Consider the following 17,158-nt stretch of genomic DNA (forward strand, 5'->3'; position numbering starts at 1 on the left):
ATTGTTATATTACCCATTGAACCATTTTACAAAAAATATTAAATACAAATTGGAGTTGATGAAGCCATCTCTTCAGTCCCTATGCTTAAAATTGCAATACTTGGCAGGGCCACTTGCTAAGCCACCTGGCTTGGATGACTTGTACAGATCCCTTAGGCATGTGTGGAATCCGCTGTTTATTATGAAAAACAGATAGACCAGTGGACACCTGAACAAAAGACACCCCCTACTGGCAAGATGATGGCATGAGAAAAACACATGCACAAAGACAAACACTGCAACCAATTATGAATCAGACAGTGTACTTTTCAAGGTCTGTGCCAGTAAGAGTCGCAGCACTGTTCAGTTCACCAGGATTTTATTCAACATTTGACATGGGAAACTGCTGTGGGTGTGGAGAGAATACTGTTTACGACTGGATAAGGGTGGGGAGGCCAACGGGGGCAAAGTGCAGATGTGAGGAAGTGGTCAGTTGGATTGCTAGGGTGAGCACAGATTACAGGAAACCAGCTGGGAGCAACTCATCCGCCTCTCAATCTCCAGACTTGACTTCAAATCCAAGGGCTTAATGTTGTTTAGTTTTAGTCACACACTGAATTATATAAGAAGTGATTAGTTCGATATTCAAAGCTAGAGAGAGGCAACAGGCAATACAGTGAAATTACGCGCGAATTACGAGTGACATTGTGCTCTCACAGTCATAATGGAGCCTGATCCCTTTGACTGTTTCTTTTTGTTCAAATGCTACTACACGGCATCAGTGCAAACTGAAAAACAAGTCTGTCTATGGGATGAGTCACTGTCTGCTATTTGGTTCACATGATACCTTTCTTGCGGGATGGTGTTATATCTCAATTCTGCTTCAGATATTACTTCATTTATTTAGGAGAGAGGTGTAGGCGCAAAACAGATATGCCTGGCCAGACACACAAATTAAATCAAAAGCAAAATCAAATTAAAATGTTATGATGACTGACTGCTGTAGACTGATATCTCTGTCTTAGAGGGATGGAAACCTTGTGGATTTAATCAACCAGATGCTTGAAAATTCTGGAATAGCATAGCACTGTCTGGATATTTTGGGATGAGCATCACAGAAGTAAAGAGGAAACACTGTGGGTTAATCACACAGGCATATCTTCTCCACCCACCCACCAGAGGTGCTGTACAGCTGATCTCGTCTTTCTTTGATGAATATGTTGTCACTGGTAAATAGATCAGGGCATCACTTAAATTGCTCCTCCAGCTATGTTTTCAGAGCAACCACAATGGCTTCCTGTCAGAGGTGCAGATTTTATATTCAAATGCTCAGTCCCATGCATCTTTTCAGTGAAATTACACTGAAAATAATGTCTGTTCACAGAAGCACAAATTACAGACTTAGACCAGCAGTCATTTGCACATATGCAGTTTTATTGCTATAATTACTGTCAATTCAGGAAGGATGAACAACTGACTGCCTGTCTTTTGCTGTTACGTGTCACCTTGTGTCTCACTGACATCGTGGTTGAGACCCACAGGAGTTTCTATGGAAACAGTTTACGCATCCAAATGTGGATGTTATAGCCTCTGCCCTGTCTTAGGTCACTCAGCTACAAGATAATTTGGCTGCACTTTACCTCTACTCCGAAAGGCATTGCACATTACATGCCAAAAAGAACACTCAAGCAAGACACAAAAATATTATAATATAATATATAATATAATATATTGTTCTCTGTTGGGCATGTACAGCTTACATGCATGGAGGAGTGACAGGTAAAGTGGCCTTGAGAGAAAATTACGCATTCGTGAATTGACATTCAGTTCAGCTTTTATGTAAATTAGTGTTTGATGTGATCACATTACTCTTGAATTCACAAAAAACATTTCCTTAAATGAGGCACAGCAAGTGTTGACCTTAATCTGTGTGAGATGTCTGCACAAGGCTGGCAGATGTAGTGTTGATGCTATAGTACCTGCAGATGATGAGATTGGGGTCAGGTACTGAAGATGAATGGGGAACAGATCAATGAAGAGAGGCAGTCTGAAAGGAAGGCAAGATTACTATTGGCAGACCAGCCATAAGAAGGACACTGTTCTTGGAAATGGGCTGTTTATTCCCAGTGGGAACTGAACAGAATGGCCTCAATTAGCACGTCACGTCCTGAGAGGCAGCTGTTTTCCAAAGCTGACACCAGTCAGTGGCTTTTGTTAAAAGATATTTACAGTATTTTTCAATGTGTTCCCTATTTTTCCACCTTTTGGAGTAATGACCAATAGGGAAAAATAGGGTATTTGCACATGTCTGAAAGGACAAAAACTGGGGCATTTTTTAATGTCAAATTACTACTAAATCTAATAAAAGTGCTTGTTTTGCCACTGACATGTTCAGATTATTATAATAGAAATCTGTCTGTTCCATAATCTCTTCCATCTCTCGGATGCCTAGAGTGCTGGGCATTCAAATTCCAAAAACCTTTGTCCCTATCAGTCATTTGAACCCCAAAAAGTGGAAAAAATATCTTTAAAATTATCCTTTAATTACATGTCTGCTTGGTTACACAAATATGAGTCAGCAAGTGAGGTTCAAGACTGATTGAGAGTACAGGTGAAAAGGTTAGAGGCAAGAACAACATCCTTGTTTTCTTACTGTACTCAGTAACAAGAAACACATTGATGATAAGCATGTTTGTTCCATGTGTTCACATTTGTAAATTCTTTGTACTTAACCTTTGCTCACGTATAAGCCTGCATGCTTAGTTTTACTTGTGCCTTCACTTACCATGCCTAATGAGTGTAAACATGCCTGCCATCGTAACTGCCTCAGTAATCAGTTGCAAAAGTTAATCTGAGTATTCAATGGGAAATTGGAATTTACCTTCCTATCTCTTATGAATTACCCATATAAACATTTGGTTGATTCTTACCAAGCAGATACAATTAGTGGAAGATAATGCAGTATTTTTCAGGTTCCAGGTTTTTAATCCAGGTTTTTCATTTAACTCCCCCAAATACCACCACCACCATTTCCCTCAGATTTCAATAATGTTGTGTGTGCATGCTGGTTGGGGGTGGGGTTGGGTGGTGGGATCATCCAGTGGGAAAGCTGTTGTAGGCATGATGGTGGAACATTAACACACTTTATTAACCGAAAGGATCTTTGGTGTGGCAGTTTCGCTCACACATAATGTAATCACATTAAAGCCAATCAAACCAGTCAGCCTATCCAGAATAGCGCTTTACATAATGAAACAACACTTTAATAAAGTCACTCTTTGCACTGTGTATCTTACTGTGATTCTCAAGAGAGTAATTTGAAGTTCTTTTTTCCTTTGTTGTAACCTTTGTTTTCTTTGCAGAAGCATAACAAATAAATAAACAAAATACAAATACAAATAAAAAAAATTGTGTCAAGCTTTTGGAAAGCTACCTGTTACTATTACAATTATGAAAATAAAGACTCTTTAGGCTAAAACAGATAAAAATACAGAATGATATTGCCATATCAACAAATGTTGCTGAAGGACAGACTCAAGACAGGGCATCCTTTTTTTCATCAGGACATGAGTGTGTTTACAAATACTTTTTGAATGCAGCTGAATTGCAGCTGTATTAACCAAAAATGAAATTTCATTTAAGGCTTAGTAAGCTATAACTTGACATATCTTACCAACAAAATGTGGTAATTGAAGCTCGCCAGTCTGGATTGTCCGGTTCATGTACCTTTAAATAGAGTACCTTTAAACGGTTCCTTTTATTCAACTACATGTCCCAAAATCCAAAGCGAAAGGGTGGCCCCATGCACGTTTTTTATAATCACGTCAGCCAATGAGAAACATCAGTTGGCGAGCGCGTACTTCGAAATGACGTTACGTTGTCCAATAACCATCTGCTATTTTAGAGTTTATAAACGACAGCCAATCAGCGCTGCTGGTATTTGTCTCGGCGAATCAGAGGTCCTCTCGATGAATGATGGGCGTAACCGCTGTGGACCAATGGGATTGAAGTTGATGTTTAAACGGTACGCGCGGGCGGTCCTAGGGAAGGCTCGGGGAGGGTCTTCTCAGTAAGGATGCATGCTTGAATTTGAATTCATGCAAGAGCTAACAGCTTCACAACATATTAGCTAAAGATTAGAGGAATAGTAAGGTAGTGAGCTCTGTTGGAAAAGTGTGTGACTCGCGTGTGTGTGTGTGTCTACAGTCTAGGTGAAAAAGGTGATATATTAACCGGCGTGGTTGAAATTGCTAGCTTATTCTGTGTAGTCAGAGTAGTAAGCTTATCCACAGGCATCACTGTTTGAGAGGAGCCCAGTCCACTTGCAATGAAAGCGGGCGGTAAGTAGCCAACTTTTACGGTTATTGTCAAAATAATGTCAAAATAATGTGTCTCATTAATCTCAGGGTGTATTAAATCCTTGTAACTTTGAACTTACGTTAGCTGGAAACGTTAGTCAACATGAACGTTAACGCTAACGTTAGCCGGTTAGGCAGTAAATTAGGTCTTGCAAGTTCAAGTTGAAAACTGCTTAATTTAACTTATTTGAAATATGAGCAGTGTATGTGGAGAGTGATGATTGTTTTCTCTGTTTACAAATTAGTGGTAAAGGGCGTTTTTTTTTTTTTTATAGCCACAGAAAAAATGCTATAACGTTTGAACTCAAAACATAGCCACAGGAGGGAAATTTGGGCGCTCACTTCATTTGACTTATCCGAGTCAGATGGGAGATTTACTCCCTTCACCAAAGCCTGATGATGCTTGCAGCATTTTGGTATGTGATACTGATATTTGGGAATATTTTAAAGTAACAATCAGTTAATTCAGTATATAGTTAACTTATGCAAATCGAAACGGGGAACCTAAATGCAACACCTGGGGGACGCCGTACATTAGCCAGTTCCCTTCTTGTGGTTTGTCACCAGTTTAGTAGCTTGGCGTTTGACCAGCTTTGAGCTAAATGCAAATATTTGTGAGCCCATCATGTGAGAATTACTCTCAGCCCAGCACCAAGATGTGAGGGGATCCTCAGCTAACAGTTGTGGTGTGTGTGCAGTCCATAGTCAGCTACCACTGTGGTGTGTTAGGGGTGTCATGTTAAAGCTAAGTAATTTCAGTAATTTCTTGTTGTAACTTGTAAGAATGTTTTTTGTCTAATTTTTGATTTCTCTTCCTTTCAGTAATCCATTGCCGTTGTTCAAAATGTTACTCGGTTCCAGTGCGGAAGCGGGTCCGTAAGCGAACTCCAGCCCTGACGTTGCTGTCTCTTCCTGAGGAGGTCCTCTTATGTGTGCTCCAGTGCCTCTCTGCTGAGGACCTGCTGGCTGTCAGAGCAGTGAGTAAAGACACACAGACATTGTAACACTCCTACGCAACCTTTAACATGTACATACAGTATCATCAGGGTGGAAAAAGTTCAACATCTTGTGGCCACCTGACTTGATGGGTCAGTTGTCTCTTTCTATAGGGTGACTAATTGTCTTGACTGCTGTTACAGGTCCACTCGCAACTGCGGGACATAATTGACAACCACTCCAGCGTGTGGGCCAGGGTCAGTTTCAAAGACACCTGGCCAGCCCCTAACACAGTGTGGCTCTTTGAAAGGTACACTCCCTTCTGTCAGATATCACAGATTTGTCAAAGTATGATATTTTTTATTTATGTATTTTTTTTTTTTTTGAATGGATGGGTTTTGATATGAAATTTATCTGTTTCTTCAGAGCTGCAGAAAAAGGGAATTTTGAGGCGGCTGTGAAGCTCGGGATTGCATATTTGTACAATGAAGGGCGTAAGTGAAACTCGTTCATTCCATTATTCATTGTGATTGAAATGACCTTACTTGTGCGTCATCTTTATCTTACGTCTGTCTCCTTTGCCATCCCTCAGCATTATTGAGTGATGAGGGACGGGCGGATGTGTGTGGTCGGAAGGCCTCCCACTTCTTCAGCCTGGCAGAGAGCCTGCGTTCTCCTTTGGCAAATCCCTTTATCTGGGTTTTCATCCGTCCCCCTTGGTCCCCTACTGGCAGCTGTTGCAAGGCTGTGGTATTTGACCGTCTTAAGGCTGAATGTGACAACAACATGGTAAGTATTACCAAGGCCATAAGCACTGGACAGTCAAACACATTCCCTTTTATAAATCATCTCCATCCAATGTTCACCTACATGATTCCTTACTAGGTAGACACTGATGATGCTTCATTGCCTCTTTTGCCATCACTGGTTTGATGTAGAAGGGAAGGTTTATTCCTAATGCTTTGCAGCAGAAAGTCTCATTGCTGTTGGCTGAGAGCCTGGGTCTGGAAGGCCAAATATTATATTACTCCAAATACTAATTTCTTAGCTTCTTTGGTTGTTCTGTGGAATGAAATGAAAATCAAAATGTTGTGGCTTAAATTCATAGAATACTCCCCATCATATTGAAGCCCACAGTGATAATACAACAGGAAATGATGATGGCAGTGAGTGCATTACCAACCAAAAGGGTTGTAATATAATGTCAGCTTTTCCATTAACTTTTTATTGAATTATTTGGTTCTTGTCTCTGTAGGAGAAGAAAGGACCCCTGCTGCACTGTCTGGCCAGAGTTTTGCAGCTCTTTGAGGTGAGTGTGAAAGTGACGTTATGGCCTAGGTGTGGTGTGCACAGTTTCAGTTGGCTTAAAACAAAATTAGCACAACACTGTTCAGATGCCATACATCAAAATGAACGGCATAAACGATACATATCAATACAGTGGGGCATAGCTTGAGATTCAAATCGAGATAGTATTGCAAAAAAATAATACTGTGATACCCAGCTGTATTGATGTTGTATGTTTCTATGTATACATTGCAGAGCTCTAGTAATGAGTCATGCAGCACAGATGGATAATTGTTTTCTTGTCATATAAGCAGCTGTTGCCTTGCCTGTTGCTGCTTGGCCATAGCCCCTCTGTTTTCATGTGTTGTTATTTAGTGAAGTGACATAATTTCATGCACAGCGTAAATGGAGCTGGCGTATATGTTTTCAGGATCATTACATACAAGCCTTTAAAGATATTTTAGTGTATGTCTGGCTGAGCATTTAATTTCAGTGCTTTGTTAGCAGTCTATGAACCATGTCTGCATCCTATTGTATTTTATTTTTCAGGAAGATGAAAAGCACATGGATGCCTTACTCATGCTGGAGGAATCGTCACAGGCTGGCTGCCTTCAGAGCTCCTACCTGTTGTGGGAACACAACCGTAGAAATGCTGTGAGTCTGACCTTTCATTCAATACCAAAGTTATTGATCAGCAACACTTGACCTTATTGATTTACTGTATCTTTCTGCATGTCACACCCTGAAACTTGTTCAGACTCAGGGCCAAAGTTATTTTTATAATTTGGTCATATATTTCAGATGGCAGACCCAGGCAGGTACCTCCAGTATGTGCGAACCCTCAGGGACTATGCTGCCAAAGGATGCTGGGAAGCACAGGTGTGTGTGTGTGTGTGTGTTTGCAAGACAGACTATTGCCTTGTACCTTGTGTGAATAGATTTGATGTGTTCTTTTACAGTTAGTTACAGTTGTGTTTCTGTTGGCCGTGTGTGTAAACATATTTATCCTCCCTCATTTATCCACCATAACAATAAAAATAAGCAGAAGCATGTTTGTCATTTGACAGCCTTTATATATCCCTTGTCATCTGTCAAATCTTTCATTTCTCCATTTTCATCTTCTGCTTTTCCATTTGTTCAAGTGTGATCACTGAAGTGCTACCAGGCAGTGAGGGCATGACAGTTGACATGTTATTATTTTGAGCAGCTTTGTAAAGCCTTGCCCATGCTTCTGCATTGAATCACAAAACATGACTCATCGAAATGACAAGCTCTTCCAAGAATCCCACTCAGTAATTACAATGGCAAGCTCTCTGACAAATCTAGTGTGCTTGTTAAGGCTTGGACATACTCTCTACATTCTGCGGACAGCTGACATGTACTGGTTGTGTGGACGTGGTACCGTTCGTACCACAATAGATAGCTTCGATCTCGATCTAGATAGTTTCCTTATCTGAATGTTGTCAGCAGTTACTTGTGCACATGTTGTCAGCAGTTACTTGTGCACAGTCAAGCTTCATTAAAAAAATATAAATTATTTCCCCCTAAACAGCGATTTCCAGCTCATAAAAAATCATCCCGCTTCAGCATAAACAATTACCTTGTCCTCTCACCCCTGCATGCTGTGTTTGTGTGAGTGCGTGTATGTGTAATCCCCTTATCCCTTGGAACACGGAGGGATCCATCTGGAGCATGCACAGTTGGCGTGCTTGCTATGCATACAGTGTGCGTGGTCTCAAATTCTGGGCTGTGCGTGGATGCCTGTATAGGCGTCTGCCCGGACCCTTGCAGACATGGGTGGATGACAACATTAACGTCACACGGACCCACGGCGACATTGAAAATGTAATATTACCTTTATGGCTGGGCAATATTGACAAAATCAAATATCGACATATATTTGACCAAATAACTCAATGTTGACGTTATGATTATATTACTGGGGTGATTGGTGTTTTCAAAATATATTTAAGCACAAGATTTTTGATAAACTATCATTAATAATGTGAATATGGTGACCAAGCAGGTAGAGGCAAGTAACAACAGCTAGAACAGTCTAACAAGACCAGAAAATGTTATCTCTAAATTTTATTTGCTGTGTTGTCTTGTCAAAAATTCCTAATCATATCTCGTCTCATAACATTATCGATATAATATCAATCTGTCGCCCAGCCCTAATCGTCACCCCTTCATCGTTTGACTTATTTTCCTACATCTTGTCTTTCCTTTCCTCCAGCTATCCCTGGCCAAGGTGTGCAGCAGTGGGAATCCTCTGGGTTTAGAGGGGAGGGCCTGTGCTGACCTAGTGGCCCAGCTCTTCAGCTCCTCTCCCCCAGCACCACGCCACCATGCTGAGCAGATCGTCAAACGGGGCATTAAGGACACCATGAGGTAGACAGACATAGAAAGTCTATCACGGTGCTACTGATGTGACCTCAGTCTGTTGGTGACTATCATCTCCAGACTGCTGAATGTTCCTGTTGGTCATCGTGATGACTCATTGTGTTTTGATAATTTAGGTTTAGCTTTGTCTAATGATATTACTAGAAGGCAAATGACACAGCACCAGCTCAAGAGTGCAAGCCAAAATCGCAGTTCCTTGTGATTTAAATGTGTACACTATACAGGTCAGTTTCAAGCCTTAATGTGGCCATCACAATTGTTTGCACTTCTGTAGGGCATTCAGAACAGACATTTGGCCCAGATGATGGTGTACATAATGTAGGGCTGACAATAAAACAATAAAATGAAAAGTGTTCAATAAACTATTGTTAAATCTCAACATAATTAGATTCCATTAGTGATGTGAAAATAGTCAGTCATGTGGCAGACACAGAGGGGTCTGGATACACACAGTACAAACTTCACACTGTTATTTGCACGGTTAAAGCAGGTTAACATAATTAGCCCTCTGGTTTCTTAAGATTTCATTCATACGGAAAGAGACACCTTTAAATGTGATGTAATAATAATTTGATATATAACAACTGACATGATGATTTTTTTTTTTTTTGTGTTCCCTCCCAATTCGAGTGACAGTGATGGGGTTAAGGTTTAGTGTGAGCATTTCTCTCCATCTCTGTCTCTGTAGGTACATCCTGGTAGACTGGCTTGTGGAGGTGACCACCATGAAGGACTTCTCTAGTCTGACCCTGCATGTGACAGTGGGTTGCGTTGATCGTTACTTGGCTCTGCGCTCTGTTCCAAAGGCTCGCCTCCAGCTGCTAGGCATCGCCTGCATGGTTGTTTGCACACGGTGAGGACAGACCCATTCCCTGTCCGCTGTGTGAAATGTTGACACGATATAATGATTTCTAGTTTTGTACTGCAAAGGTTGTAATGAAGTTCTGTCATGATGAAATGGAAGCTGCAGGGAAACTCAGTAATGGAAAGTGACAAAACAAATTTGTCAGTCAAAAATGCTCTTTTGTTGTGCCGATATATTTTTGGTCCTGGTTTATGATAGCATTTTGTTTTTTGTTCCCTCAGCTACATCAGTAAAGAAATTCTGACCATACGTGAGGCTGTTTGGCTCACAGACAACACCTACAAATATGAGGACCTGGTCCGCATGATGGGAGAGGTTGTCTCTGTGCTGGGGGGGAAGATAAGGGTAAGTGGATAAAGCAAAGTCTTTGCCCATACATTTTTGATGAATTTAAATGTACACCAGTTCAAGGTTGCGTCCGTTCCATGCTGAGCCCCATGATTTTTGAACACTCTGCAATTATAGTATAATTAAGTGTAAGACACCCTTTTTTATGCCCTTTCTCGTAGAGCCCCACACTGCTGGACTATGGCGAGGTGCTTCTGTCCCTGCTGCCTCTGGAGAGACGGACCACTCACCTCTTTAGTTACATCTGTGAGCTGTCACTGCTCTACTCTGCCCTCAGCACTCCGTCGCCTGCCAAACTGGCCTGTGCTGCATTACTGCTTACACGTGCACTGCATCACTATGGTAATAAACACTGATTTACTCTCATGCCACAAATCTACCGATATACAACCCACATACTTGCAATTGAAGGCATACCGATACAGTGTTGTTATTTCAGCACTGACAGATAATTCAAATTGTGTGTTAAACAACATTTATACTTTTAGTCACCAGGTGTCAAGTTTGTATGTGCCTCGACTGCTGCCTGACATTAACTGTGCACTCTTCCCTCCTCCCCTATCTCTCTGTGCAGCTCCCATCTGGCCTAGCCAGTTGGCTGACTATACAGGCTTCTCCAAGCAAGACCTCATACCCTTTGCTGTGCTGCTCCATGTCAAGTGGTAAGCTTCTCACATTCTTTGTCAGCTGATTTTCCGTTCCTCCTAAACTGGTACCCAAATAAGGTTTTTTTTTTTTTTTTTTTTTTTTTTAAACTGTGCTCCTGTGTCCACACCCACACAAACAAACACACACACTCTTTGTTAGTTGTGTGCTCAGAGTGAACACTTTAATTTCAGATAATCTGTTAATGCGTTCGTATGTGTTACAGTGCTCTGATTTCTCTTAATTTTCTTACCCAAAATTATGGGAACCGGGTTTCTCGTTTACATGGTATTTGAGAAATCAGTTAAGTGCACATATGTGGCAAATAAGCCGATTACTGAAATGCAGTGAATGACAAAACCACTTAACGCACGGTATTCAAGCATCAGCATGGAGGTGAGTTAGTAATACAATATTGTAGGGAGATGTGGGGATTATGGCTGGTACACCATTCCATGTTGTTTCCTCTCTGCTTACTCAACCATCCCAAGAGAGGAGAAACAGCTTTTTGTTGGCGAGCAAAGAAACCAAAGAGTGAAACCAAAGATTCTATGCTGACGCAAAACATAACATTCAACTCTGCTGGTAAATTAGCTGTCTTGCTAGGCTAGCTTGATCCTAGTAAATGTGCCAATGAGTAAAGTAACGCTTGTGGTTATCCTTAAATGTCTGCAATTTCACACTCGCATTGAGATCCAGATATAAATGTGACCTTGTAAACAAACAATTTGACTCTGCAAATGTGTTTGAAGATAATGAAGTATGCAAAGGTACCTGAAGTTATTCCATCTTGTGCTGAGGGGTATCTTGTATTGCATTTGCCCTTCTGTAGCTTTCAATTTAACAAATAAAGTTTTGTTTTGTTTGTTGCATTGTTCTGAGTTGGTTCCTTGTAGGCAGCAGCTTTTCCTGTTGGGAACCCTCAGTATTAGCCAGCTCACATGGCCTAAAAGTGTTCAGCTCAAAGAAATTATGTGATTGATCTCCAGATTGCTGTTAGACCAAATGTACCATTGGCCTCTATTGGAGTTATTGATTTATTCGGCATACTTTATTCCTACTGTGAGCAAAATAGCAGAAAATTATAGGCCCATTAACTGGATTTCTAAGACAAATACATTAAAGTGCTCGTGTACTGGAGTGGCTGTTATTATAAAACCCCTCCAAATCAACACTTGGCTCCACTCAGTGTAGCACTGATACAGCTACAACATCCGGTCCATATAGAAACCTTTATGCAGATACTGGGTGTTGGACAAGTCCTCTTTGCCCTGTATTCTGGGTTTATGATTCAGTGTTGTCTTTGCATCCACTCCCTCCCCCTTTAGTGAACAGAGGTAAAGAGTTATTCGACATCACAACTGAGGTGTGGAACGAGCTTGTGCAAATTAATTTGCAAGTGCACTGTAGCAGCTTTGATCATTCGGCAACCTCAGGTATCCACTTTAGATGCAAGATCGGCCTGTTTGGATACAAATATTCCAAACCTGTTTTATGACATACAATGCAAGCCCATGGTATGACATCGTAGCCACCAGACATCCCACCTCCTGCTGGTGGAAATTATACTCGCAGTCATTCAGTATGGATTTGTAGTAAAAAACTTTTTTTTTTTTTTTTTTTTTTTAACTCAGCAACACATTTGACATGTGTGTGTGTGTGTGTGTGTGTGTGTGTGTGTGTGTGTGTGTGTGTGTGTGTGTGTGTGTGTGTGTGTGTGTGTGTGTGTGTGTGTGTGTGTGTGTGTGTGTGTGTGTGTGTGTGTGTGTGTGTGTGTGTGTGTGTGTGTGTTTTAATAGCATACAGTAAACTGCAGCAAATTGTTGAATCTGTTCCAGTCAGAATTATGACTTGTTACTATGCCATGGTGCACAAACACACTCATTTCCTTCGGGCATGTTAACAGTCAGTGCAAACAACATAAAAAAAAACATCGGAAACCTCTGGACTAACAAGAATTGATTGGTGATGTGTCTGGTTGCTTTTAGCATGCTCATATAATCCTATTGCTGTAGATATCAGATTGTTTATACAGTCTGGTGATCACCAGGGAATAGATGGCCATTAGGGCTGGCAGCAAGCATACAGAAACCAGTTGTGTAGTCTCAACAGATTGGCACAGTCATAAAAGATGGTGGGAGGCCTTTGGATTGCATGTGTGTGGGCAGGTGGGGGAGTGTGTGCAGAGAAGAGAATCAGCAACTGAGTCAGAAACGTGCTGCAGGGTGAGTCACAGGGATAGGTGAGCATTGTATATAGACAGTCTAATTCCCAAATGGACAAGTAACAAGATTTGTCTTTTGAGTTGATTAGAGATGCCGTGAGCCAAATGGATCAAACTTGGTCATATATCTTCTCTTTTGTCTCCTTTTCTCTCTCACTTCAGTTTCAGTCAAGATGTTCCCAAAGACTACAGGCACGTGTCTCTCACTGGTGTTAAGCAGCGCTTTGAGGATGAGGCCTACCAGCAGATCAGCAAAGAAAACGTACTTACATACCTCTTGAAACTTGTATAATGTTGTAGGGAAATGTCTCGTGAGCACTTGCTTTTCCAAAAACAAAACATTCATGTATGGTGGTTTGATATCTGTAATGTTTCCTGAATGTAACTGGTCATTATTATTTCATGGCCTGCACCAGGTGATGGACTTCAAAGAGCTGTGTCAGATTTTGGAGATCCCTGAGGTGGAGCCTCAGATGGACCCTCCCAGTCCCACTGGCCAACCAGCAGACATCACCACCTTTCTCTCCTCCCCATCCAGCAACAGCAAGAGGTTAGCCCACACAATTTCCCAGTACAACACATGTCAGTGTACAGCTTGAAATCTTTTTATTTCAAATGACGAAGTGAAAAACACACACAAAAAAACCCATTCAGCTATTTCTGATAAATCATGGAGTGACAGCAAAATGACCAGACTCCTCCCTCTCGGCTTGCTCATTTAACAGCTCCTACCCTTGTTGACTCTCCCGGTGCTGTGTGACAAACAGCCTTGTGAACCTTGTTGTCCAGAAGGTGTTTGTTTGTGCCATCTGTGTGATGATCCAGTGACTCACTCTAACCCACTGTTCGTTGTTCTTCAAGGAGATGTGATGACAGCATGCAGGCCCACAGAGGAAGCTTTGTGGCCACACCCACGGCTGAGTTGTCCACTCAGGAGGAGACGCTGCTGGGCGACATCCTGGACTGGAGCCTGGACACTTCTTGTTCCGGTTATGAGGGCGACCAGGAGGAGAGCGAGGGAGAGAGAGATGGAGAGAGTGAGTACTGAGGAAGAGAAGAGAAAGAGGCTGGATAGAAGCATCAAATGTGGTTACTGGCAAAGTCTCAAAGCCATTTTTAAAAAGCATAAAGTAACTGCTCGCTATATGGAGGGGACTTACGCATGAGTCAGTTTTCCAGTAGGACATGATATGACTAGATATGACTCAGCATATGCAGTGTAGTGCATAATGTACAATCATGTAATTGCTCAAATTAAGGCCCTGTCCTTAATCTAAGTTCACTGTCATGAAAGGAAAAATGGATGGATGATTATAGATGTATTTGTAGGTTTTGGCTCAATAGTTTGTGTTGGCTTTCTTTAAAATTAATCATGCAATGCTCTTAAAAAAGGATATGGAAAAGGTATATGTTTCATGCTCATCTAGTTAATGGGTTAGTTGGTAGTTGGTCTCAAGAATCACCTGTTTAAATTAGGAATTTTACCGAAATTTCTGGTCAGATTATTTGCTCATTTTGAATACTGAACTGCAGGCTTGCTTTAAGTTTCAATTTTGTTATGCTTGTAAGATTAACCTTTAATGGAGCATATTCGTGACAGCTTTTTTATGACAACACTGGCATTGTCACAAAAAGACGAATAAGCCATAGCATGAAGTGCCACATACTGCCTTCAGTGGGATTAAAATATAGATCTGTGTTAATACTGCTAATCTCACATAAGGCAACAATACTAGTGATTAAAATAAACAATACGTCCCTGTAAGGAAAACAGTGGGCCTCATTTCACCAATCTTAACAAGAAATTTCTTAAAATCCACTTAAAGCAATTTTCACAAAGCTTCTGACATTCACCAGTGTTTTAAGTTCAGGTTTATTTATTTAGGTAGGAACAGAATCTCCGCACATTCAAGAACACTCTTATGCACATTTACGTGCAGACATGTTTGTGCAAAATAATTGGTTATTGTGTTTTCTTCAATTTTACAGTTATATAATATAATAGGTAGTAGTAATAATATAATAGGTAATAGTTAATAGTAATAAACACCACACTAGTGCTTCAATTTGTTCTTTATTTTCTTTCTTTCTTTGTTTTTTTTTTTTTTTATTTTGGGCACATTTGCAAACAGTCAGCATACGTTATGTGTTCAGTGTAGCTAAGGCATAAGACCTTTGTTGGGCATTCTTGACTTGCCTCGTGTCCTTATATGGGGATTAGTGAGATGTTTATCTATGCTAATTAGAATAAACTGGCACGTGTTTTCAGTTTATGAGGATAATGGAATTCATCAATGTAAGAATGCAGATGCCAAAAACACGTCACAAATCTGTCATAGACTTTTCTTAGGACCTTGCTCAAGAATAAATTTAAGAAAAAACTTGGAAAGATATTGGTGAATGAGGCCCTAGCTAACACTAGCTGAATTATTGGCTGTTAACTGAATATTACTGTTCTGGCTCATCTATAGTTGTTAACCTTGATTCCTCTTCTGTTTTAGCTTCCATCATGGCCATCAAACTCAACATGTTGATGAATGCAGACAGTAGACTAGAGCACTGCCGAGCTATGTCCAGTGATGAAGACAGCTTCTGTGAAGCGGAAGAGGCAAAGAACAAGAACGGTCAGGACCAGGATCCCCTCTCATTTTCCAAAGACCTTCACAGCTCAGGATACTCTTCTGTCTCCGGTGCTAGCCCCTCCTCCACATGCTCCTCCTCCTCCCTGATGCCGTGCACTTTTAAGACCATTCCCACTGCCTCTGGCACAGCCTCTGCCAATGCCCAGCCAGGCTTCCGCCTCTTAGTGCCCATGCAGAGGCCGAGGGGCTGCTCCAGCAAACCAGTGAAGAGGAAGAACACAGCAGCCCATAGTGGAGGAGAGATGGAGAGGGAAGATGGGGAAGATGAAGGAGAGGAGAACTCTGCCACTTTGGGGTTTCTGAGCCTGTAAGCAGTAGTTTTTTGGCCTGGCATGGATCTGACTATTCTCAGCAGCACCCACTCCAGCACTTTTGTTTTTGTTCTTGATGCTGTTGCTCACTCCTGACAGTCTGCACTGGTCACCAGAAGATCAGGATCCGTTTGAGGTTTAAAACAAAAGGGATAGGACAATAATAAGAGTTTTGACTTAAAATCCTGCCTTTCTTTTACATGTTACATTTCATTTAAGTGTTTACAGGTATGGCACAATAAAAATACCTCCCATGAGCCTAAACAGTACATCCACTTACTCACATGCAGCTCTGAAACCACTGGAACATGCCTTGACTTTCCTCAGGACCCTGGTACTATGGTTGCCATTTCTTTTGATTCACAGCCTTCTGCAAACAAGCATTCTCAGATCTCATCATATGGTTACAAGCTCAAATGAAATCTCATGGACTTGTTTTAAAAAGAAAAAAAAAAACATTCAATGTGAAGATGTTAACGTGAAGAACCTTAAACATAGCTGGAATGTTTTTGTGGTTGTTTTTCTAATATGCACTGTCTGTACAAGAACCTAACCATTTTATAATTTTGGATAGTCATCGAGAAATGACTACTCACTTGTCTGCTTCATGTAAATGTGTCTGAAGCCGTAAAATGATTGTATGAATGAAGTTTTCCTCTTCAGTTCTGTCAATTTTCATATATGTGTATGCCAAAGGTACTGTGGTAGTGTCATTTATGTTTTCAGGGGAATCTACCTGTACTGAAAAGAGCTGTGAAATGAGACTTTAAGTCAGCATTTTCTCCAAGGGTCTTGTTTGTATGTGTGCATCCATTGTGCTGTTCATAAACATTTTGATCCATATTACTTTAGAGATTACATGACACACTAAACATCTGGGAGTGTTCCTTATAGAATTAACTGTTTAAGTGTTTACACCATAGAAATTCAATGGAATGGAATTCAATTTCTATGGTTTACACACTATGTTACATAATAGAAGTAGAGCCGTATTGATGGTGAAGTTAACTACCTTGTGAATTTTCCAACAAAACTTCCTTAATGACTGATCTAAACCACTAAGGATGCAGTTTGACATCAAAATACATATTACCACTGCCACACAATCATTGATTTTTATCAAACTTAATGATTTGCCCCACTGCTACAAGAAACTCAAA

General features: G+C 40.9%; 1 protein-coding gene across 1 annotated transcript; it reads left to right on the forward strand.

Moving 5' to 3' along the window:
• Nucleotides 1–4,039: 4,039 nt before the first annotated feature.
• Nucleotides 4,040–16,872, forward strand: ccnf (cyclin F). The gene is made up of 17 exons (XM_030058780.1): nt 4,040–4,319; nt 5,160–5,314; nt 5,477–5,583; nt 5,700–5,767; nt 5,866–6,062; nt 6,529–6,582; nt 7,110–7,214; nt 7,362–7,439; nt 8,797–8,951; nt 9,652–9,816; nt 10,050–10,173; nt 10,338–10,518; nt 10,751–10,838; nt 13,208–13,307; nt 13,462–13,595; nt 13,907–14,082; nt 15,547–16,872. Exons 1-17 carry the CDS (start codon nt 4,307–4,309, stop codon nt 15,996–15,998), a joined length of 2,352 nt encoding a protein of 783 aa, XP_029914640.1. The 5' UTR covers nt 4,040–4,306; the 3' UTR covers nt 15,999–16,872.
• The last annotated feature ends 286 nt before the right edge of the window (nt 16,873–17,158 follow it).

The sequence above is a fragment of the Myripristis murdjan genome, chromosome 8, assembly GCF_902150065.1.
Source record: "Myripristis murdjan chromosome 8, fMyrMur1.1, whole genome shotgun sequence".
NCBI lineage: Eukaryota > Metazoa > Chordata > Actinopteri > Holocentriformes > Holocentridae > Myripristis > Myripristis murdjan.